General features: G+C 39.6%; 1 protein-coding gene across 1 annotated transcript in view; it reads right to left on the bottom strand.

The window, feature by feature from the left end:
* The window catches only part of SLIT3 (slit guidance ligand 3), a gene marked incomplete at its 5' end in the record, with an annotated part of 534,750 nt that overhangs the window by 210,503 nt on the left and 298,775 nt on the right, over nt 1-25,472 (bottom strand). Inside the window, one exon of the mRNA XM_082489776.1 lies at nt 19,043-19,114. Within this exon, the coding sequence (XP_082345902.1) occupies nt 19,043-19,114 (72 nt within the window). The remainder of the gene's footprint in view (nt 1-19,042; nt 19,115-25,472) is intronic.

Consider the following 25,472-nt stretch of genomic DNA (forward strand, 5'->3'; position numbering starts at 1 on the left):
GTCACAAATGGAATTCCTAATTGCACCACCATTTTTATCTGTAAACATGAAAATATAATTCACCCTCTGCCTCAGTTGCCTGTTACTTAAAAATGAGCTATGCACTTGGTTGGAAGATTTTAGGTATACACTGATAAATAAAAGCCACATGAAAAGTCAGCTCACAAAAAGTAAATCACATACATAGCTGATGTCTGAAGAGGTCACACATGGCACTGTAGGAGTCAATGGAAGCCACAGGAATTCAAGGGAGACTTTCCATTGATTTCAAAAGGACATGGATTGGATTTAGGCAGAACAGGACGTGACAGCAGCTTCCTTCTGCACTAACTGAGGGTAGAGAACACATCCCTGTCTCCCAGTGCAATTCTTCATCTGGATGTGGAAAGGTCAGCCTTTACTGTCTGATTTGATGATTCAAAAATATTTTTAAATTTCTGGAAGTATTTCTGTTTAACAGAAAAAGCATTATTCCAATGACACAGTATTTCTACTCACAAAATATCAGATGACAGTGGCTCAGGTTTTGCCCCTAATAAGTAAAGGCTCCCCACAATTCATCAACAAATATATAGCCCTCCTTCTAAGAATCCTAAATCAGTGCTGAATTAACACACTCCTTAAACACAAATTTCAGGGATAACTCTAGCAGATAGCTATTGCACAGATGACTTAGTAGCATACTATTTCATTGATATTTAAATGTTAACCATAATGAAGGCAATAAAACATCTATGATAACAGCAATTATTTCAGGACAAAGAAGGCCAAACACTGCAAAGGGCACTAATTGACAGTGAACTGTCTGCATTACAGCCCAGCTGTAGCTGCAGGAATTTAACCCTGCTGCTCTGGTTGTGCAGAGCAGGCAGCTCCCAGCAGTAGGAAGTCTTTGGCTTTTGAATGGGGACATTTTCAGGTAGAGGTGTGCTCTAGAGGCATCCTGCAGAGCTTTCTGTCATGCACATGAAGCCTTCCCAGCAATGATTTTTAAGATACGTGTCCTGACAGGGGTAAGCACACAATACAGTGGCATTTTTAACACATGAAGGGAAAAAATAAATTCTGCCACAGTCATCTGCTAGCTGCTCCGAGGCTCCAGTCTCATTTTCATCCAGCTATGATTCACATCCACAGAAACAGATGCACAAACACCAGGAAGCTATGAGAAACAGATAACTTCCAGAATCTTCTGACTCCTCCAACATCATGTGGTGACACTTGTATTCTGCTGGGTCCTCCCCAGCCTTATACCTGCCACCTCTTCCAGTACCCGAGACACCATTGTCCCTTGAAAAAGCACCGTCCTCTGATTTAGAAGTCCTCTTCCTGTAAACTGTTCTCATCCAAAATGCTGAATCAGGAAACTGAGGTTATAGACAATATTATTTATGCTAGCAAACTTCCCACCTTGGGCCATGATCCTTGTCAGATCTTGCAAGCTAAGCAGAAGCAGACTGCAGCAGTCCTAAGGGTCCTCCAAGGACTACTTGGAAGACACATAACGTGGGATCAGCAGTCTTCGAGGTGGTACATCCTCCACCGGCATGAACTGTCATAGTCCCATCGACTTCAATTTACAACCCCAGAGGAACTGCTCTACTAACTCACTCCTCTGCCAGTTGCCCAAACTGGTTAGAGGCACGCATGGAGCTGCTTTCTTTCTTCTGAAGAATAAAGCTGATTTATAGCCCCTACTAATCAGATTTTTTTTTAAAGAATGCTCACTCTGCAATCCTGTCACGATTTGAAAACAATTACCGATCTCCTTCCTCAAACTTCTTGTGCAAATTTAACTACATGCAGTTGCGTTTCTGTTCTCTTCTGACTTGCTCCAAATTGATGAACACCACTGTAGTTCCCTGACAAGGAGTTTTTAATTCCAGACCCAATGTAATTACATTAAAACCATTAACTTGTAGAAATGACTGTCGTGTGTGTTTTTTTAAATAATATTTATGCAATATTCTTTACTCCTTTCTCCACCCTTTTGAATAGTAATACAGGTGTTCAGGACTAGATGAGAGTCAGAAAAAAAAATTATACTCCTAATGCTAGAAGAAGTTAAACAACTTTTATGGAAGATACTTTGGGGAAAAAAGGAAAGGATTTAAATTTTGAACCCTACTAATAGTAGAAGTATTTTATTTTAAAAACCTGGGAACTCTTAAGCATCCTTTCATGTTCCTTGGACTAATTCAGAGAGCAGAAATCCCAGACCATCAGATCAATAGTCAAACACTCTCAATTCTATAAATTACAGAGTGCACAGAGATTTTGTTTCTCTTACTTGGAATTCAATTGATGATATAATTAAAATCACTTAACGATTATCAGAACGCCCGGTGACTTATTAGTCTGAAATAATAATACTTTCAATACAATATATCTATCCGCTCTGTTCCAGTTAAGTACTAGACATGAAGCAAAAGGATCTTCTGGCAATGTCAGAAAAAGTTAAACAACATAACAATTATCTGAAATATTAACTATTTAATTTCTTCAATTAGTACTTCAATAAGTACACTGCAAAACAGCAACTGTCTTAATGTTTTCCAGTCGCATTTCAAGTGGGAAAATACGTAGGAGGCTTGGGTTTTTGTTTGATGACAATACCACCTGCTACATCCCAGCTTAAAAAAAGTTACGGTATCCTAATTTGCAAAAGGAAAAATCACTACGCAAATGTCCATTTTTCTAAGTACAAGGCATTTTCATAATGTACATGGATTAACTAGCTATGCATCAGTACAATACCCATGGTGATGCTTCTTGTTTACAATCTGAATGGATTAAAGTGAAAGGGGAAAGGGTGAACACGTCGCATGCTGAAGACATCCTTTGTTTTTTGATGGTAACAGAGACTGATTTTCTTTCACATTCCATTTCTGCAGCTGATTAGCACAAACAGCTAATCAAATTGAGAAATTATATGGCACATTAAATTTTTGATTAACACTTTTCCCCAAGCCTTAATAAGCCTCTACTATATTTACTATAGGTCTACTGTGCTGGCCATTCAGGTTTTTGAGACACGCCAGGCTGCTTTTGTGTCACATTTGGCTGATCATGGGACATGGCAGCATTTGCAGAATTCTCAGTTAGACAGAAATATTCAGACCCATTTACTGATAGGTAAATGGAGAAAGAGATATGAAAAGGCACCGGCTCATTCATTTTATTTTTGATTTTGAATGCTTTTTATGTTTGGGCACTAGAGATTCTTTACAGGCTCCTAACAGAGATGATTTGATAGCAGGAATCCTGCAAACGACAGTCCTCCTTTGGCAGCATGTACTTCTACGTGTCTACTGGCTTTACTCGAAGTTAAACAACGACGTTAATTTCTTTTTCCTGCTCAAAAGTCTCTGAACACACAGGGGAAAGAACAAGGTGCTGAGTTACCTCGCTCTGCGATAACCTATAGTTGGAAAGGGAGACTTTGAAACGGAGCAGAAAAGCAAATGGGTGAGGCTGGTGGGGAACAGCTGTATCGGGCACTGCAGCACTGGTAGCGCTAACAAGTCTAACATTTCCTTCTGTCTCCTTCAATTACACCACTGCTTTATCACAGTGTGCTCGTTGGCTGTGTATGTAATCCGTGTGTTGTGTGTCCATAACACCATGTAATTGGGCCTAATGTAAGATTATTATCTATGTGCATGCAATGGGTAGCTACAAATGGCACATCTGCAGCCTTGTAACGTTCCCAAGAGCGAATTACTGTCATACTCCCCGATTACTGCTTCTCCCACAACTGCCATGGTTTCCAGGCTTCCTATCCCCAGTGCAACTATACATCCAGTAAACCAGACTGGAAAATTTATTAAGACTTAACAAAGACATCTCCAAGCATAATTAAACCTCTCATGTAAATAGTTTTCTTGATAATGTTATTTCTGTTCAGAACCGGGTGAACTGATGCAAAAGAAGATTGAACAGCTCACTCCAAGTTGTCAGCGGGGCTCAGAAGGGAACACAACAACCCTGCCCTGACGGTGACAGCAAAACAACTTCTCCAAGACCCCAAAGCTTTGGGAGGGTGTGGAGTGTTGGTAACTAAAAATACGTGAAGGAATCTTTTCACAGTGTACATGTGGACTGAAACTCTTGAACCCATGTGAGATTAGACATCTGCATCAGTATTTTTCCACATAAAGAAGAGGATCTTGGGATCTGTCTGAAATACTAGAGATGAAACGTGAATTTGGGTGACTGAATTAGCAGCAAAATTTAACACTAACAGTGACAGAACCTTCAATCTCTATTTAGCAGATTCGTATCACTTACTCTTAAACCTCTGTCCAACTACACAAAAAGCCATTGCAAAGGGAAAAGAAATCCTCTGTTCCGTGTATTCAACAAGGGTTAAACAAAACAGTAACAGGTTTGAATTTCAGAAACCGGAATTTTGATTAGATATAGGGGAGATGTTTCTTCTCATAAGAACAGGAAAAATACAGCAAAGAGCTTTTACAGAGCATGCAGCCATCAGCAGAGGAAGCCTGCAATAAAAGATTAAACGAATCCCTGGCAGGAATGGCATGGGACTCCATGGTCCTGCCCTAGGGTGGGACAAGAGATGACAACCTCAGGCCCCCTCCAGCCCCTACCTACCACCTAATATAACTAACAGCAGGGGGCGTTTACCAATTACAAAAAGGGAATCTAAATCTATTTTTAGTAATAAAACCGAAACTTGAATTTTATACCCTGCCATAATTAATGTTTGTAATTAACTTTGAGATTGTAGGGTAAAAGGAGCTCTATTTTCAATAGGTGTAAAGAGATATTTTTCACACAGGTCAGAAGAAATTTGCATTAAGTTAAATATTTACTGTTTCTCATGGCCCCGATGAAAAAGCAAAATGGCTTTGGCACTCTATCGCTCAGCACTGAGCACAGTCCCTATCCTCGACTTTCAAGGCATCCGAGATTTGCTCGTTAGGCAAGGTCCAAAACTCAACTGGATCTCTTCAGAGTTTTGGTGAGTCCTGATTGCCTCTTGTACTCAATCCTTTGATCTCCCCACTGACTGTTTAAGCTAAAGCCCACAACTACTGTGTGGGCATATAATGAAAGCAACTGATGCTGCACTGATTAATCCATTACTCTCAACTGTTAGAAAACATAATGATCTCACAAGGGGCTTTATTCACTGACATACAGCAGTAGAGCTCTGATCTGACACCTCAAATTAGCAGCAAAAGCAATAACAGCTGGGTTTTTGTCTCAATATTTGTACCCAATTCTAAAATGAGTTGGCACTATACAAGTGCTATTTTTAAAAACAATGTTAGCCCAGGCAAATAATCTAAATAGTCTCCAGGTGACACACAAAATCCACTGAAATAAATAAAAATAACTAGTTGCCAATTTGTGGTTTCTGTTGTAGCATTAGTCTTGCTGATGTGTTCACAAATGTTCTCATCACAGCAACATGAGAGGCTCTAGCATCATTAACTTGGGAAGCTGACATCAGAAATATAACTAGTATCAAGGATATAGAGGAAAGAAAATGTTCTTTTTAGAAATGTACAAAAAAATAAAATAAATAAGCTTATCATGGAATTATGCACAAAACTGCCAGCAGTGTTTGCTGCTACAAATGCCTGATTCCTCCCATTCTCTGGCCGTTTTTAATTTGCATGTAACTGTCAGATTTTAACTATTTAAGGTTATTATAAAAGCCAGATGTTTATGGCAGATTTTTTTTGTCCCCTGAAGTAGTGAGATGACTTTTAAAAATATCAGGCTTTGGGGGAACTGGGTTATTATAATAACAAATTCTTTGTTTGAAATGCATGTTTTGTCACCCGGCAAGAACCAGGGTGATCACATTTGCCTATAGCGATAATTTTAGGGCATATTAACTTAAGTCCTGTAATTGCTGCATTAACTCTCCCTGGAGTCTGGCTGCGCCTTGGCTGGAGTCTCTGGGACTGGTGAGCTCAGGAGCTGAGGATAAGAGCAGAGGAGAGGGAAAGACAGGACCCACAGCTAAGCCAATGGTTGGGCAAACTATCTGGGTAAAGAGCTTGGGACTAGGAATCGGTGCACATGGGTAAAAGAGGCCAGAAAAACATCATATGGGCCCGTACAATCAGATTGTATTGTTATATGTATACAAGCGGGAGCAAAATTACGGATTCTGGTGACTGATGCTCAAACCTTTCTAGTGTTATCTGTAGCTCTGCATTTATGTTGCGTGTGCACATACATATCATTATGCCTGAATTTACTTACTTACACACAAATAAATAAAATGTGCTAAAACAAGATAAAGTAGAAAATCATAGAATCACAGAATAGAAGAAGACAAAATAAGATGAGCTAAGCCAAGATAAGGTAAAATAAAATATAGTAAAGGTTATACAGACAATGGAGGGTACACAGTTCATTTAGGTTGTGGACTTCGTTAGATGTTAAGTCAAGAATGTCATTCACGTGGTCTTACCTAAAACATCTTACCACGTTCCCTAAAGGAAGTCTGCTCTTTCTATACACAGAAAGACATATCTATTTTCCCACACAATCAAATCACTTCTATTAGCTTACAAAAGACAGGTATCTGTTGCATCCCCCAATTCTTTCTAACGTCTATGCCCAGTGAGAGTTGAAAAAGCTTTTTACAGAAATTTCAATCAGCTTTTCAATCTTTTACATGACATTCTAATTCTAGGCAGAAAATACAAATTCAGTTTAGCCTGAATGGAATTTTTAGTTATAAAAGCATTGGTGCAAAGACAAAAGAGCAGAGGCTGAAATTATTCTGCCACTGCTTTATTTTTAAATTAAGGATTCTCTGAGTTATTTTTCTAAACTCAAAAATGGCACAAGAAACACTGCCTTTACTTTTTTCTGAATCAAGACATTTTCTCAGGTCTTTGCCCAAAGGCTACACATTTTTCAATACACTGTATTTGGAATGACTGCTGTAGCTCTACGTCCCAATTACATCCATAATTTTCTGTAAGTCTTTGGACTCAGAGAAATAAAAGTATTTCTGCAAACACTGAATAAATGCTTTATATCATCAGGGTGGACTTCATGTTTTTCTACCGTCCCCAAATTTCCAGGGCTGATAATATTACCTAGAACCACCGGGAACAAGTCCAATTATCATAATATTCAGACCAATGTCCACTGAAGTCAGTGTAAATCCTGTTCTGATTTCAGCAGGGAGTGAATCTAGTCCCTGCAATCTATTTAATTTAGGCACAGATTTTTCACAGGAGCCACAACAGCAGTCAAAAATAAAACTCTATTCAATTTCAACTCACCTAAATTTGGGGTTTTTTACATTAATTTGAAAAATCTCTTGTCCAATAAATCAATACAATTAAATTAATAATAGAATTATATTACTTTAATATAAACTAATTGTTAAATAGATACACTTTTTTTGTTGTTAGGTTATACAGAGATCTCTCTCTTACTAAATATGGCTCTTGGTGTTACCCAACTGCATGCATGTCAGGTACTGTAGCTTATGGATTCTGTGCTACTGCTGCCAAAAATCAATGGAAACTGGATTGGGTTCTCAATGCATACAGAGGTCTGAAAGCCTACCAGAATGTATTTATGGAAAGGATGAAAAAGAATCAACAAGATAGAGTCAGATCGTACAAACCTTAAGTTTGATGCATCAGTACTTCAGCAAAATAAAATGGTTTTGCACATTCCTGCCTGAAGAGTTGCTTTTGTTTAGTCCTTTCTGAAGCAGTCTTATAAACATAATCCAATTCAAACGAACACAGTCCAACTCTATAATTTGAAAGGAGCAAGTAACTTTTGCCATTTGTTCAGGCTGAAGGCATTTAATGATGGAGATTTCCAAGGTAAAAGGTTTCAGCATTCAGTCAGCTGAGTGCTGCGTTTTCCTTACAGGACTCCACCAAAAGAAATTCTAAAGAAACTGATTAAATTTGGATCAGAAAGGAACAGTATCATTCTTCAAAACCATGTTTTAATTTGTCCCATCCTGAGTACACTGCAACCTTAATGCTATAACCTTACAGTTAAAGCCCCTATTTTGATAGGCTTCCCTACCGTAATGAACATATCCCTTTCATACTTGTGGGTGTAACACACCCAGGAACAGAAAAGCCATTCCAAGCGGCAGATAGAAATTAGTTGCCTTTTCAGAGCTAGAGAAAAGGACAAAAAATGGACTTCTGCATCCATTGTATGGGGGTATGTGACAATATTCAATCTCTTTGGGACGGTCGTTGTGCCAGCCTGTCGCCACTTCCTCAACTGCCGCAATGCGGCACTGCCTGCGGGACTGCGGATCCCTGCAAGTCCCACGCTGACCGCTAGGACCAAAGGAGGGACGAGCTGGCAAACCCCACGCATGCAGCAGACAGCTGCTTGAGAAGTATAAATATAACAACGAACAGAAATGGCACTGGCAGCAGTTTAGCCTGAGTGTCAGTGCAAAAGGTTTTAGAAAAGCCTTTTAGGGGGCAGGTGATGGGCAGGCGATTGGCATCCGTGGAGAGCAGGCTGCCACAACCCCCGGTTTCCATTTCCCTCCAACAGCAAACCTACCAGGTCCTGCCGGCAAAATAACGTCCCTCATTCCTCTTGCCAGAGCAGCTCCCTGGTTTCAGGAGCCCAGTGTCTCAGCTGCCCCGCAGGTCCCAAGGCCATTGGCATTCCCACTGGGAAGGGGCAGCGGGAAGAGATCTTTCATAGCTTCGGCAACATGACAATGGGCATGGTTTGGCACGGAACCGCAAAGGCAATTCTCAGCTTTTGACAGCTGAAGAAGGAAAAGAAGCAAACCTTTTAAAGAGGGAACTTCACCTTTACTGCCAAAATTGCCATTGCCTCCCCAAAATGCAAGAGACGCAGACCATATTTATGGAATAGTTTTATATCCTAACAGTATGTGATGCCTTTACCTGCAATTCTTACATGCTGGAAATTAAGGCTACTTTATAGGCTAATACAAATTCACATGAATGAAATAGGGACTGTTCGATATACACATTTTTGTGAATTTAGACTTGCACATATGAACAGTTGTTAAGAAAAAGTTACATTTATAGAGGAGCAAAATGTTTTGAAAGAACAAAGACAACACAATTCCTAGACAAGGGCAATTACATGTTTCTTGGTGAAGCTGGAAAGGGATCTGCTTTCCATCAGGAATTAAACATCGAGTTTTTCTTTTAATAATACATTACACAGCGCTTCCGTGAATCACACAAGAAAAAGGTCAATATGCTTAAAACCACCTATCTTTCCATTTTTTAAACTTCTCCCAAACACCACCTGCCCATGAGAAGCAGCAATACCTGCTTATATTCATGCATGCGTATGCAATACAGCTAAGAAATCATAACAGTTTGATTAGGAAATACTCACAGTGTTTCAATTTGCGTTCAGTCCACAGAGTGAAAAAGTGCAAAATAAAATATACGCAGAAAAAAATTCGAAGCACTTACGATCTGTTCAGGAATATTCTACAAGCGCAAGTAGCAGCTAAAAAAAAAGGAGTCAACTGTTCTCCGTGCACTGCTGTTTCCCTGTAATATCTGCATGCATACAAAATAAAACATAACTGCCATTGTGGATGGTCTGTCCTAACTGTTTCAGCCTAAGTATTAGCTGAAGTGCCTCACCTGATTTCTAACGCCCTAGCCGTGGCCGGGAAGACGGGGTGTCTTGCAGATACAATGGACCCAACCCTTTTAAGACATCACTGAAATTGCCCAAGGAGCCAGTAAGAAGCTTGGGTGCTCGCGGAGTGGACTACCCCCCTCCCCAGAGCCCGCCCAGCCCGCAACCTCCTTTTGCACCAACGAGGGCTTCTCCGCGGCCTTCGAGCGTCGTCGCAGAGATGCTGCATTGCGGCATTTTATCGATCACAATAGCCAAGTCCAAAGCTGAAAGCCACGAACAAGATTTGCTTTCCCACCCTCCCCTCTCCCACAAAAGCACTTCTGGGGACAGACACAATCTAAGATTCTAACAGCAAAAGATGCAAAAGCAAATCTAAATTACCGATCTGGTGAACAAAGGCCTTGTTCAGTATACGCTCCTGCATCCCTTCATCACAGCCATCAACATGTCTTTCACAACCTTCTCTTCCATTTTACCCTGAAATAAATCCCAATCCCAGCCACAGTCTGGCACTTGCAAATCACAGGTACCTCACGCCACCCAGCACTGCGAAGACAAGAGGGATGCGTGTAATTTTAAAAATTAACAGCACTACAGTTCGTTGTTTCCTTCAACGGCTTCATGTAGTCACCTCATTTGATGCTGTTTCAAGTGACCAAGCTATTTTCTAAGGTGCCTCTAAAACACTCAAGAGCAACACGGTACCATCATAACAACAGTTTCTGGATGACTTCACAGCATTTTAAAATTTGTTTCTAAGGATCTGCAGATGTCCTAAGCGTGGCCATCCATCACTCGTGCACGCTTAAAGAATGCATTCGGATTATTCACCCCAAACCAGAAACTTCAGAAATGTAATTCCACTTCAAAAGTATCAAACCAGTGAACATGAAATTGCTTCATTTATGATAACTAAATTAACATAGAAATTGTGATTATTTGGCTTCAAATTACTTTAAGATTGTTTCATACTTCCACCCTTAATGCAGCTCTTAAATTTTTTTTTTTCTTAAACACACACCTGGACACGCTATGTAAAGAAGGTCTAATTTACACTAATTGTATGCCTTTCTTTTTGAAGTTTTAAATTTTTTTTCCCTGCTTTAACCATAACATACCCGCTCTTTTCATCATATATGCTTACACACTTATAGACACACTTATATGCATAACCTTGTGAACAGCATGAAACACAGCAAGAAACAGACACTATTTGATTTTTAGATCAGAAGAAGCTTCTACCTATGCATTTATTTTTTTTTTCAGGTCCAGATGTAATTGTCTGCTTCACTTGCATCCTAACTATCTACGTATTACTGGCTTGATTTCTAATTTACTGTAGATACAATATTATTGTCCCAGCTAAAAATATTGGATAATGCTAATAATTAATGCATAGTACCCCGATCCCAGCAGCTACAGTGTCAGGTTAAATATCAGACACAATGCTTGCAGTGGTGGACCAACAATTCTGGCATATGAGCTCCCATCATAATTTTGCTCTCTCTTTCCAGAGAAACCAGGCTTTTAAGTCCTCTTTTGTATAAAGACTGGCTGCAGCGCAGAGCCTTTGTCTATGCTGTTCTACCAGCACAGCAAAGGGACAAAAGCAACCTCTGAAAAAGACAAACCCTTTATACCCCTATAGGTCATAAACAATACCTTTAATTGCACATAGGAAAAGAAAAAAGGTAACCGTTATCTGTTTTGAAACACTTTTTTTAAATCATCTTTTTTTTTTTTTTTTGCTGTTGTGGTGACTGACCCCAGAGCAAGCAGGAGTTCCTGCGTTCACCACCAGTTTTGGAGCCCAACTGGTGTCACAGAAGGGCTGAGGACATCCTGGTGTACTTGATATTGACATCAGGGAAACCTGTGCCACCCAGGCTTGCAGCCTCCTCCCCCAGCCAAAGACGCTTTATTACTGCTGATAGGATTGCATCCAGCTACCGTAGTATCGTCATCCGGCTGCTTTGCGGAGTCATATAAACAATGAATTGCAAATTATGGCATAAAATGACTACTCATCTACCTCGAGCTTGTTACTTGTCCTTAGAACTCTGTCACCACCTCAGCTTTATCTGCGAGGAGTTTTATTCCCATCGTAGTCTCCAGCTCAGCTTCTGGTTAAGGTGTTGAGCTGCACGTCTGCATTATGTACAGTTGAGTGTCCTCTGGATTAAGTCGTTCACATTCATTTGACTTTCAACAGTCAAAATGCTTGTTCTACAGCTTTTATATTACTGACGAAGAAACTATATTAGTGAAAGGGGAGGGAGGGCAGGTCACAGGATGAGCAGAGCATGCAAATGAAACAATTAATATCATGGGAGAGAAGGTTTGCCAGAAGTCTCCATCTCCTGGAGTTTTGACTTTGGAGTCTCTCGGAGCAGTGACTGCAGCGCCAATAAAGGGCTTACACTACACAAGCCATATAACCGAGCTTCCTCAAAAAGCATATTGGTCAGTGATTCATGAAACTCATAATTCTAACCTGGCACTGCTCTTATCTCGGTAAGTTCTGCAGCCGGCACGGCTCCAGGCTATTCTTAAAGGGAAAAAAATCCTCCGGCCTAATGGGAGCGGGAAAGGAGAATGAGCACAGCATTCAACTACTACATATGCTCCAGGAGGGGAAAAATCCATCTTTTCTAAATATGTAATATAATTAGGCATCTGCAGTGAGGATTGATAGAAATGTTCATCAATTTGCTGGGACATGCCTGGAATACTGCAGGATTAGCAAAATCATTGATCAATGAATTTATGCAAATATATTCTCCCCATAAAGAGAGAGCTACATTACATCTGTAACAGGCATCAGTGATTTTCAGAGGCCCTCTCTTGCCCGTTCTTATTTTACCTCGGCTGGGCTTTGATATAAAGCCTGTCACCGCGGTGCCATCTGGATAGTGTTCCTTTCACTATGCTGCACTTCCAACCTCACATTTTGTAATATGTTATAGAACAGAGGTTATCTCAGATTTCATTTGCATATCTTGAGCAATGACACCAGATTTCCCACCAACATGTACCAGCAAATAAAACCATTTCTTATCAAGCAACCATGTAAGCGCCCCATCTTTCCTCCATCAATTCTTTATGCTAATTAAGCATCCCATTTCACTAGGGTCCATTGGGGGTGCAGTACCTTTCTAAGAGTTCTTCAGGAAAAGGCATTTCTAAAGTTAATCTTATCTCCAACTTATTTATATAAAAAAACTCCTTGTAGTAACAGCAGCCAGGCTCTTCAGGAGCATTTCTCCTTCTTTTAAAGACCTGCAGCGCTACAGGGGGTAGGAAGAATGGGAAGGGTATAAACTAAGTAATAAGCCTAATAAGTAATGAAGTAAAGTAAAATGGAAATTATTGTTTGTCCACCGATACCTCTATACTCTGGGTGCACCATTTCTCAATTGCCAAACCAACTTTTGTCATTCTTTTTGTTTGCTTTTTCCTCTGGTGTAACTGGATTGCCTGTGAGACAAGCTCCACACAGAAAACTGAGGATACTCTTAGAAAAGCCAAACTCCTTGTTTTTCACCTAATTTCTCCTAACCAGTAGATACTTCAATTACTCCTATACTGCCAATGGTTACTCCCTTCAGTGTTGTTTTTATGACACGTATTAGGTACATGCTGACTGATGAAATAACTAAAGATTTTAAATGTATTTTATTGACTTAGTTACATTTGAGCTAACATGTACCCTTGGGTAAAAAAAAAAAAAAAAAAAAACCAAACCAACAAACAACAATAATTTTAATTTTACCATATTCAAGTATGAGAAAGTGAAAAAAGCCATGCAAAACATTTTAAACAGAAATCTCATTTTCATTATTGTATTGAGGTATTTTGGTCTCACTTATAGGAACACAATTTACAGAGTTCAAATTTGATCCTGATTGCCTCAACCGACCATAATTTCCAGCAAAATAGAGGAGCAAATCACATTTGTGTGGCATTTTCAGGCTTTCATTAAGCAATGACATCTCATATATTTAGAATTATGCCATGACTTTCGCTCCCTGACTCTCCAGTTTGGGAAAGCAAATAAAAATCTTCTATCTAGTTAAGACATGCCAGGAATAGCATTTTGCAAATAAGTAAAACTGACTACATAACTGAGTGTTCAGCATACAGAAGACAACCCTAGGAACAATTAAATCCTGGCTGTAGCACAAAATAATGATTCATGTTCTGAAAAGTTCTTAAAAGTTTGCTAGGACAAAAAGGAGTGTGTATTATAAGCACACTTAGCGGTGACGTCTCTATCAGAAATTGCACAGACTACTAAATATTTTATGAAACAGAATCCTTTATACCAGGAACGTATCGGATTGAAAAAAGGAAAGCATGAATAACCCTATTCCACTTGTAAAATGTTTGTAGTGACCGGATGTGTCAGACAATGTACAGAAGAACTGGGGGATGTAGACCGCAACTGGTCTGACAGAACACGACTCGGCGCCGGATCGCAGTTCGAAAGAAACCAGCGCACGGCACTTGTAGCTGTGTGCTTCTGGGCGTTTGTCGTGCAGCAGGAAGAAGAGTGAGGCGGGAATGTTTGGAGAGAAAAGGTTCTATTCAAACACGGATAGAACAATTTTAATTTCTAAGAATCCTATTATTTTCATTATAAAATTTTGGAGATGGAAGGGTGGTTTACAACATATTTACAAATGTTTACATTTTACAATCTGAAAAACTAACCTTTTTTTTTTTTTAAGATCAAATATTTAGGCCTCATTTGGAATGGAAGTTACAATTTTCAATTGCTGTGAATATTTGGGTGCCTGTACTTACACTTCTTCAATATTACTTGTGAGTGAATTATCACAGTTTTTCACCCTAAAGCACCCGGAGTTGAATGGTGGGTTCCCGCCTGCGTAGTTTGTTGCTACAGACTCAATGACAGAGTCAGCGCTCATTCATTTCAAAATGCAGGTGGAAACTCAAGGAAGAGGATCTTCAGGCTCAGAGATGTTATATGAAAGACCTACAACAATTAGCATGACTGGCAACAAACAAACCCCCAAATCATTCCGTCCTAGCTCTGTACAGCAAGAACTCATTTGCCGCCTTTAATAGAATACTATCCACAGACCTCCTAGGATTAGGTCTTGGTATGATAAAATCTTTTTGAGTTTGGGGTTTTTTTTATAGACAATCTGCAATGAACAAAATGTGTTCAAGCTGCAGTCCCTCTGGCTATCATTATAAAGTAGGAAGAGGAACAGCTTTTACAACATAAAACAAGGAAAACGCTCCACCTAAGTTGCCAACAGTGGCTGTAATTCTTTCTGTCCTGTCCACATGGCACAACTGCCATGTCACCACCTAGTTTTCAAGGTACCCCAGTGAGGCAAAACAATAAATAAAAAGGATTTTTTGCTAAAGGGAGTTCTGTATCTTGCTGAGAAATGGATCCTAAAACCACAAGTATTGTTCAGCACTTCCAGCCTAATGACAATAGCATGATCATTCACTCGATATTACTAGTTTACCCGGTTTGAAGGAGCTTGTTGAACCACTTTGAAATTAATTCCTTTTATGCATGTATCCTAAGAGACTGAAGGTGGAATTCTGAGCTCTGAAAGAGTTTTATCTTCTATGCTTCATAATTTTGGACATTTGGAAATAAAGCTATGGACTAATTTCTAATCTACAACGGATACGAGCATCGTATTGCCACACACCATAAGGAATACTGGACAATTATTTTGAAGAATTATTTGGGGGGGGGGGTTGTGAGGTTGTTTTCTTTTTAATAAACTTTAAGTGTGCTTACAGCTACACTAATACATATTTCTTAATAATACTTTTATTGCCAGATATTGCCACAGGACATAACTAAAAATTCGGCAGAGCAGAAAATTTCTCCTACTAAAAATGACACTTTAGTTACTGGAAGTTTCCCACCAATTTTTTTCCAACGTTTCTGGCACATTTCTATTCCAACAGGTCATAAGTTAGTTAATAACTTTTGCCACCCCTTTACAAATACATGCCCCTTTTAAATTTTATCGCTGTTTCAGTGGTTGCACACACTTTTCTGTCTGTTGGAATGCAAGAATAAACCCACGGAAATATACTTTATCGTCTTACAAAAGGGGGGAAAGGAAGTATGTCACCAAGAAAAATCCCTGTTTCATCAACTGATTAAAAACATAACCTTGATGGGAAGCCGTGCAGAAAATGTGACGCAAAAAGGAACAAAACTAGCCCCAGTGCAAAACTACCAAGAAAGGATGTTTCAGTCAGCACGTCATTTCTGCACGTCATTTCTCAGACATTATCGTCACCTTGCTGCAGCGCAAAGACAAGCAACAGAAGGCACCAAAGCACTTCATACTCAACATTTTTGCAGCTCTTTAACCCAAAGCTCAGAGTTACCAGTAGCACTTGGCACCTGCATTACGGTCTACAGATCACAGGATCGGGGATGCAGTTTGAGACATGGTGAAACGCGGAAGCTCGTAAACAAAGTAGTGATCAAAAGACTGCGTTTATTTTGGGAGCTGCAGTCAGTGCCTTGGTCTGATCCGAGCTTCAGCGGGAGCTGGCAACTCATTGCACCATGTCAAGTACTGAAATCCGTCACAAATTTACGCCTTGTTTTCATGTCTGCCTCTGTGCTATTTGTTGGTACAGGAACGTATTTGTAACACAGAAAAAGAAAATAAAAGTAGTAAATCAAAACAGCTAGTTGATAAGCAGAAATACGTAACACGCACCATGGAGCGCTCTTCATTTTGAAAGATAACTGCGCAACTTCCTCCTCTTCCTACACCTACCACATCACCAAGCTCCTTGCACTCCTGGTTTTTCGGGAATTCAAGGTGAACGAAAGGTGTGACCCAGAAACCAAAGAGCTTTTAAGGAAAGTGTTCTTAATTTATATTTTTGAGTAACGCTAAGCATTTTGTCTCTGCCCTGTGTTATCTACAGAATGTAGGACTCTGTAGACAGGCGGGTGTGCAGAGAAAAGATGCAGAAATGTAATAGTTTGATATCAGAAAGGTCACAAGATTTCAGTAAGATAAAGAAGAAATATGTTATTTGGTACCCTTGCAAATTGGTTAAACAGATAATTAGATTATTTTTTGCCAGAATCATTAAATATTTTCTACATATTGCATTACAGGCTAAAATATATCTGCATAGCATACATAGTGGGTCTGAAATTATGAAATTTGGTTTCACTTGTTAATATTCTTTGATCACTTCAATTTTTTAACATTTAAGACTGTTTTACAACTGAAGATATGATATTCTCTGGGGCATTAAGCAAATTTATTTTGACAGAGAGATTTAAATGCTCAAACTTTCTTTGAAGAAAAACTTGAGAAAAAATTTAGATTAGGTTGGAAGTATATAACTCACATTTTGAGACTGCAAGAAGAATTCCTTTAGAAACAGATACTATCAATCTATTTTCTCATCTTTTAGAATTAAGATTGATTTTTCCTGTAGCAGTATGTCTGTGCTGAAAATTAAATATGCATTAAAGAACTGATTATGATGTATTTTATATCTCCTCCCTCTTCTCCCACCCACAAATAACTGGCATAGAATTAACCAATTAAAAGCAGAGGGGTAAATAAACTAATTCAACACTTACTACATCCTGGGGGAAGGAATACATTCCCAGCAACTTTTTCAGAGCCTCCAGTACTTGGTACAATACAAAAAAGGCTCCATTTATTGTCCAGCCTATTTTAGTGGAAGTTGTAGCACAGTCTACTGTCAGTGGAGGACTGATTCACTCTCCACGGATATGGAAGATCAGTCCAGCAAAAAAAAAAAAAAAAAAAAAAAAAAAAGTCAGTTTTACAGGAGTTCATGATTTTTTTTTCTTTTCTTCCTTTCTTTCACCACACAGTAGACTTTTCAGTCTGACAGACAAGCAGAACTTTATAGTGTTAACACATCACTTTTCCTGAAAAGTGCTATTAATATAGAATTCAAACAATACCTTTGATAACATAAGTTCCCAGATAAGAAACTCTGCAGATACCTACAGTTAAGCTCAATATGAGCAACAAGCACAGCTGATCAACATCAGTACCCCCGCGGGGGAGGGAGAGGGGCCAAAGGTATCTCAAGTGACTGTGACAAACAGGCACAGCCACCACCCCCAGGTCCCTCACAAAGCTGAACGTGCTTCTGCCGAAACTGATGGCAAAACTCCTTTGAGCATCCGTACAAAGTGGGTAGAGAGAGCCCTTGGGGAAGAATTCCCTAGATTTTCGCATGCGTACTCAAACCCACTGCGGTGCGGTCTGTTCTCAGAAGCCAAAGGCAATGTCTTGAGCCTGCCGAATCTCCAGGTGGCAGGGCTGTGTGAGGCAGGTGCTTGCTTTAACCATCTGCCTTTTGCTCTTTCATATCATGTAACTTAAGGGCAAGCTTTTCAGCCACCTGAGCAGGCCCTCCCTGGTGTATTTAAGCATATAGGGTTTCAGTGGAGTATTAACTCCAGTTAGATGTCGAGAGTTTGAATTTTGGAGGGGTCCCCCCCACTCCCTCTCCATTTTGGCGTGGGACTCGGTGCTTTCACAAGTATTGACACTTTCAGCTTTGCAGTATTAACTTTCAGGTCACAGGGAGCGCTTTACAGCAGTTCACACAGTCAGAACCTATTCCAGAAAAGGTCTCTAAGTGAACAAGTAACTGTTAGTAATACAGAAATTACGTGTTCAGATTCTGATTTCTGAGTAATATGGGATTTTACATTACAATGACGGTGCTCTAAATCTAACGTGCTTTTTCCCTGTCGGAGTCAGCTTTTGCTGTGAAATCATTTTTGTCTTTTTTTTTTCGGTCTGTGCTGCAGCTTTAACAGCCGACGTGTAAAGTTTGTGGTACATGAAGAGCACAACGCGCTGTTATTTCAGCCCTCAGAGCAGGATCCTCCCCAAAAGCCAATGACTGCACTGAACAAGCCTGCCAAACGCCCGTCTCTCCTCCCTCCTACATAGCAAACACCTTTTAAACAGCTTTTTGTCTAGGGCAATTGTCAGATATCTCATAATATTGTTCCCCACGAACCTGTTACCCACCCGCTACTCGACATTACGCAGACCCGGCCAGGTTTCTGGCTGCAGAGCATACATCGGACGCACTTTGAATACTGCTGAACCCCATCTGTTCCATGCAGCAGCGAGCGCGGCAATATCCCTGCTCCTCAGGAGCGATAGCAGAGAAGTCGTCTATTGTGGTTTAATTAGCAGTAACCCCAGCCTGGGGGAAGTGTGAGATTTCACTTTGCCACCTTGAGCATCAGTCGGAGGTGGGAAGGAAGGACGGAAGGAAGGACGGATCTCAAGCCCCCAGGTTCGCCCAGCACTGCAGCACAGAGAAAGCCGCCCCCCCGCCGCCCCAGCACAGCACCAAGTCAACTCACAGGATCTCCAGGTCGCGCAGGGCTCGGAAGGCTCCATCTTCGATGCAGCTGATCTGGTTGTTGTCCAGTTGCCTGCAGAAAGGAAGGGAGAGGATGAAGGCTGGCCGGTCCGGGCAGAGCTGCCTGGGAGCGCCAGGTTGGGGGCTTCCCCGTCACCGAGGTGTCCTCCACCCCCTCGCAACGCCTGCTCGCCACCCGGCGCAGGGCTGCTCGGCTGCCACGCTGCTCTGGCTCTGCTCGCTGCTGTCTGACAGCGCGGCACGCTACCGCACACTGAAGCCTGTCAGGTCTCAGTAAATATTAATTGCGCCTTTTTTTTTTTTTTTTTTTTAAAGGCAGAAGGGAGTAATTTCATTACATTAGGGCATCCAATCCATTATGAGCTTTTACCGTCATGTCACTGAAACAATTTCATTAAGCTAAAGGCCTGTAAATCATTGGAGGTCACTGTGCTGCCCTCCGTGACCTCCCAGAATGCCTTTTTTTCTTTTACTGGAAGTTGGAGTCCTCTGTCCTGACAGTACTAAATCTCCAGGCTTTATCTGCCCAAGAGCTGTGAGAGTGCATAGGGAATATACCAATTCCAAATTAGACTCGAGTAATCTAATTTTATAGTCTTTTTATTATTCTAAGCACCAAATGTCTGTGGTGGTTCGATGCCTCTCTGCATTGTTACTGGTCCCATCTGGTAGCCCGTTCTATTGAAAGATTTCTGACTAAATACAGATTCTGTCTAACTGCATCAGGGAGAGCAATCCGGTGACAGAAAGCATTATGCACACGTACACTTAAAACACTATTTTGCTTCAAAATGTGTAATTTAATATTTGGGTGGTGGAGTTCTCTCGTTTGCCTCCCTGCACACGCATGATTTAAATATATTTTACACTATATGTGGATACAGCAGTACAGCTACATCTGTCTCTTTTGCTTAGAAAATTAAAGCTGTAAGTTGTGATTTAAAAATCAGCGTTTACAATTTCTAACAATTTCTATCTGCATTTCATAAAAAAAATAGATGCGGGCTCCCAGCTCTATATTATACTGTCCTTCGCACAGCACAAACTTTAGATTTGGTGAGGCAGGGACCATTTGTCCTGTGTGTAAAGTATTGTGAACAAAGATACCAAGATTGCCTTGCAGTTTCTGGTTGCTATTAAAAAATAATAAATATATAGGCAGAGACAGCAAATACATTAGACCTGTGTATAATATATTTGCATAGTTTTACCAACTTCTTTCCAAATAGTTGCTGTACCTAATTTTTGGTCAAAATAGACATTTGTCACAACTTTCTTATTATACAACAATCAAGGCCGGACAGAGCACACATCATCTTTATGCACCCCTTTAATGACTGAGTTTGATCTCCTAACATTCAACATCTTTAATATGTATATATTTGAAGACTATGAGGAACTTATCCTTTGTAATGTAGTCTGGTCTCGATGAACATCATGTTTTTTATGACTTAAAGTGCATAAAGAACCATACACACTATAAGGTCTACTAAAAAGCTTAGTAAGCATAAACCCAGCTAAGGTTTCTCATAGGTCTCGTAACTTTGGAGAACATGCTGAATTTGGCAAAACTTCAGCGGTCTCCTACACTGACAGATCGAGGACGTACAGTCGTCCAAAATGGATTTTTCTGTAGCATATGAGTTCGTGCATAGTATATATACATATGTATGTAAGTATATACATATGTATATAAGTATATACATCCATATTTATTTACGTTCTCTCCGTTTCTCCCACTATCTAGCAAAAATGTTAAAAACTATATATTTTTGACGGCTGGGAGGACCAGTGGCTGCTGAATGGCTTTTTCTGAGATCCCTGTTTAATTGTGTGGGTTGTTATAAATTTGTTGCTCAAACAGAAAGGATGGTGCATTTCAGGAGGAATAAACTTCAGCTGAGTTAAATATAACGCTGGTTGCATGACTAAGTACTTTACACTTCAGTTGGCTTTATTAAGCATAAAGTTGGCACATGCTAGCATGACAAAGAGAAAGCAGGCGCAACTTGAGAATCACCTCTCTCTTCTACGGGAAGTACTCTATATTGCCTATTTTTATTGAGTTATACTATAACGTTGATTTTTCTGCCAAATACACTAAAATAAGCAAATAAACTCCGCTAGTCACAAGACCTTCTGATGAAAGGGCTTCATACGCGGTGTTGGGGTTTGTTTTTTTTTTTTGAAAAATGCTACTCGCAGAGATTGATTTTTGTTGAAAAAGTGTAATGACAATCTTAATCATATTTCCATAGGTCCAGTCATGCTAGCGCTAACAACCGAGGTTAGTCCGTGTGATTAATCCCCAGGACCGCAGCAAGGGTAACCTCTAGATGCCCAGCAGACACGCACTTAGCGGGATAGTTGGTAAATAGGGAAAATATTCATTAGAGATACACTCGGATTCTGTGTGCCCCATCAACTAAATCTACACAGTCTCTGGGAGACATCCACACATTTAATGCTTCTTGGTAAGAGAGCTCACGTCTCCTGATATCTGTCACGCCAAAACATTCACATCTGTGTTTAACTCTAAGCATGAGAATTTCTTCTCAAATGGAACAGAACTATTAGTTGTCTTAAAATTAGGCATGACCCTTCACCCCCCCATTTATTTCTCTGCGTGTGAAGATGGAAATTCTATTTCTTTGCATGTGTACAGCACCCTGGTGAGTGGTTAAGCAGAGAGAGTTGGGAGTTTAAAGTCTAAACAACGCCTTCCTTCCAACACAACGTGGTCATTTAAAGTTTTGAGAAAACTTCAGGTAAAGCCTTACAGAAAGGCAGAGACAGGTGTTCGACACATACTGTTATACCCGTGAAGACAAAATAAAAATCCTGTGATGTGGACGAGCAGCACGATCACACACTCAGCATGGGTAAGCCGTGCACGCAGCTTTTCCATGCGCAGAATAGACAAATTTGTGGAGAAGAACATCTTATCTGAAATAAAACTACTCGTATGCAGAGAAAGTAAAAATTCAACTTGAAAAGGTGAACAGGTGGCACACGCATATCCTTGAGGAACATGTGACGCTGCGCTTATTTCTTCGTCGCTGCCTTCTGAACGGAGCACTCACACACACATGGGGCACTGCTACCTGAGACACACATCAGCTGCTCCAGGCTTACAGGTAAATTTAAAAAATGGTTTCAGCCAGCAGAAGTATTTATTCAGTTGTAAATGCCAACTCTATTTGTCAGTGCTCATACCCTGTCTAGAAGATCTTTTTCTCCTCAATATTACAAACAGGTTGTTATGCGTGTAATATAACGTAATGGTGAAAAAAGGTCAGACAACAAACTCCAATTTAAGACACAATTTTAAAATGGACAAGGTCACTTTTTATACCTCCGTTTACGCCTGCATAGCACTAGGCTGAGATTTTATCTACAACTATCAAGCGATTCAACTGCCTCTGAAGAAAATAAGGGTTCTCACGCAGAAAGAGTGAGCCTCTATATTTCAGAGAGGGTAAAGGATGAACGAAACCTCAGTAACCGTGCGAAACAGCCAAACAATACGTATGGCACATTATAAGAGCGACAAGCCAAGGCACGAACAACTAAACATCACCAAACTTTGACCTTCCATGTTTCTGCTAAGTTAGATAGACACCTAACTTTTCTTTGGGTTAAACGTTGACTCTCTCATGCATTAGACACAAAGCACGGGACTCGGGCTCGGTGACGTTGTCAGAAGGGTTCTTGCTCCAACGTCAGTGAGCTGAGATCCCAGCCTGGGAAACCCAGCAGCTCGCGTGTGATTGAATTACCCACTCCGACCTCACCTAAGAGGCTCCAGGGATCCGAGATCCCCGTGACAGGCAATTAGCAACCAGACAATACTAACAGATACAAAGAGCAATGCCAGAAGATCTCAGAGAAGGGAGCGAAACACATGAGCAGGAAAACATTGAATGCATATATGGGATTTAGGTGATGTGTGACACAGACAAACGCTGATAAACAATGTGAGAATTTATAAAACCCTTTGAAGAAAAAGGCATCTTTCATATGGTAGAGTTAGAACACAAAATGCCATATGTATTGTTATCATGCGACTCTCATAATGACTGAATAGCTAGTCTCAGTTTTTATTAAAAGGCAGGAAAATGATGTGACTAAATTACATGCAACTGATTGATCATTGTCTATCTTTAAAATTGATGCTTTAAAGAAAAAAAACTTAGACGTAAATCACCTTTCTATGAAATGAGAAATAATGCTGCATCCTCACAGATTTATATAGCTGGACAGTCTATGGTTTGGCCAAGACACTGCTTTAACTGTTTAAAACACAATTCCCCTGACAGGGTATAACTCCGGCTTATCCATTTAGATTTGTACGTTATCTATCACACACGAGAGTTAAATTTCACATAACATTTGGAAGGAACAGGATTTTACAATGTTGATATTCTTTTGCCATTTGAAATAATCCTTTAAATACCAAGGCTTGGAGGTTTTGCTGACAACAATAAGGAATAGCTAAGTTTTCAAATGCATTTGAGAGACAAAAATCCCCAGCAACAAAGCCGATGTAATTTTTATCACACTACTAGATTTAAGATTTAAAAACCCCAAACAAAACTGTTTTAAAATATTAAAGAAATTAATTCGTCCAGGGTGAAATCTTCCAAAACTGAAGTAACGTAATCTTTTACTAACATTAGAAGTTAGTTAATGTTTAAAACCCTACATGTATATTTCTAGCAGTGTTTCTTCATATTATAACAACTAACCTGATGCCATATATAAGAGCTTTTGATATTTTTTCTGCAATTAGCCATACTCACATTCATGAAGAGGTCCTTCAAGCGTCAACATATCTCAATAATGAACTATATAATCAGTGTTTTGTACTTTATTTGTTTCAGCGAGGGATTTTTTTTTCCATTTACAAACATTACTGAGGCCACTGCAGAGCTCAAGTGTTAATCTGTTTTTTAATTATACTGTGACAGTAGTTTAATTACTATAACCTCTTTATATATTTTGTCCAGAATCTAGACATTCAAATAAAAGCCTGTATTAACAAGTACTGTAATAAATACTTTTCAGACTTCTGTTTCTCATGTTTTACATGTTTAGCATAAAAAGAAGTGTTAGAATAGTTGCATATTTAAGAACGTTCTACTGTTAGATACGAAATTATGACTCTTATAGATATCTACTGTTAGAGATCCAAGATTAAGCAAGTAATTTCCTTGTTAATAGAAGACTTGCATATTTAACCAGAAGTATCCATATTAAAGATATTGTATTACTTAAGTATTTAAAGGAATTTTCAATAGCCATTTCACGGGAAGGTAAAGTCACTGTAACTTGTTATAGAATTGTTGTTAGAGAAGAATGAGTTTTGTTAATTATGTCTCCAAAAGAACCTCAGTTTGGGCAACATTTTCCCCAAACCTTTTCCACTTTTCTTCTAATATAAACTGCTGGGTCTATGCCATCGCTTTCCTGAAAGTTTACACCCCAGTACTGAAGCTCTCCAAGAACCTGTAGGCTTTCGAAAGGCACTCTGTGACATTTATTGTCCAGCCTTCAAACCAGTCCTTATGTAACTTTCGGGATGTTAAAATTTCAAAGGAAAGTGACCCAATACATCTATGTAAAATTTCTCACCTACCCAACTAAAGTCCTTATTCTTAATTTAAATCAATAAGGAAGCACCGTAAATGGTAATAGATGGTCCTCTGAACAAATACTAAACTCAAATCAAAATAATACGAAGTTATTTCAAAGTAGCTTTTAATACATTTTTCATGTTTAATGCTTACTCTTTTATTGACACTTTACTGAAATCATTCTGTAAGATATGCTTGTATTAGAAAATTTAAAGGATTGAGACATTAATTTCAAGATTAAAATAATTCTCAAGTGGATTAAATTAGTGGTGCAAAACACAAATGACAGAGCTGCTGTGATCAAGCTGAAATCTCCCTCTGGGAATTTAAAAAATGTTCCAAAACTCCTTTCCCCCTCCCTCCCCCCAAAGATGTGATTTTGCCAAAAGCTCTGGTTGAAGCATTGTGCAGAAAGAGCTCATCTGCATGAAATGTCATATTGTCTGTCTTCAGTTTTCATACCCGACCTATGTTGCCAGGTTGTTAAATAAGGAGGGAGGAATACCAGATTTGGAGGGGAAGAGTTGCTTATAAATAATTACTGTGCAGACTATCCAAAAGTATTATGTATTTACTCTAAGTTGTTTTATTACAGTAACTCACAATTCAAAATGTTGCTGTCAAAAAATAGACATCGTATTAGCTTAATGCAAAACTTAAGTGACAAATGAACAAGTAGACTACTCCTCCCTCTTCCCCCAAGTATACATACAGAACCAAAATTTCCTTTCAATATCAGGGGGCTTAGAACATTTTTTTTTTCTTTTTTTAACT

The sequence above is a fragment of the Vanellus vanellus genome (assembly GCF_965231255.1).
Source record: "Vanellus vanellus genome assembly, chromosome: 13".
Classification (NCBI taxonomy): Eukaryota; Metazoa; Chordata; class Aves; order Charadriiformes; family Charadriidae; genus Vanellus; species Vanellus vanellus.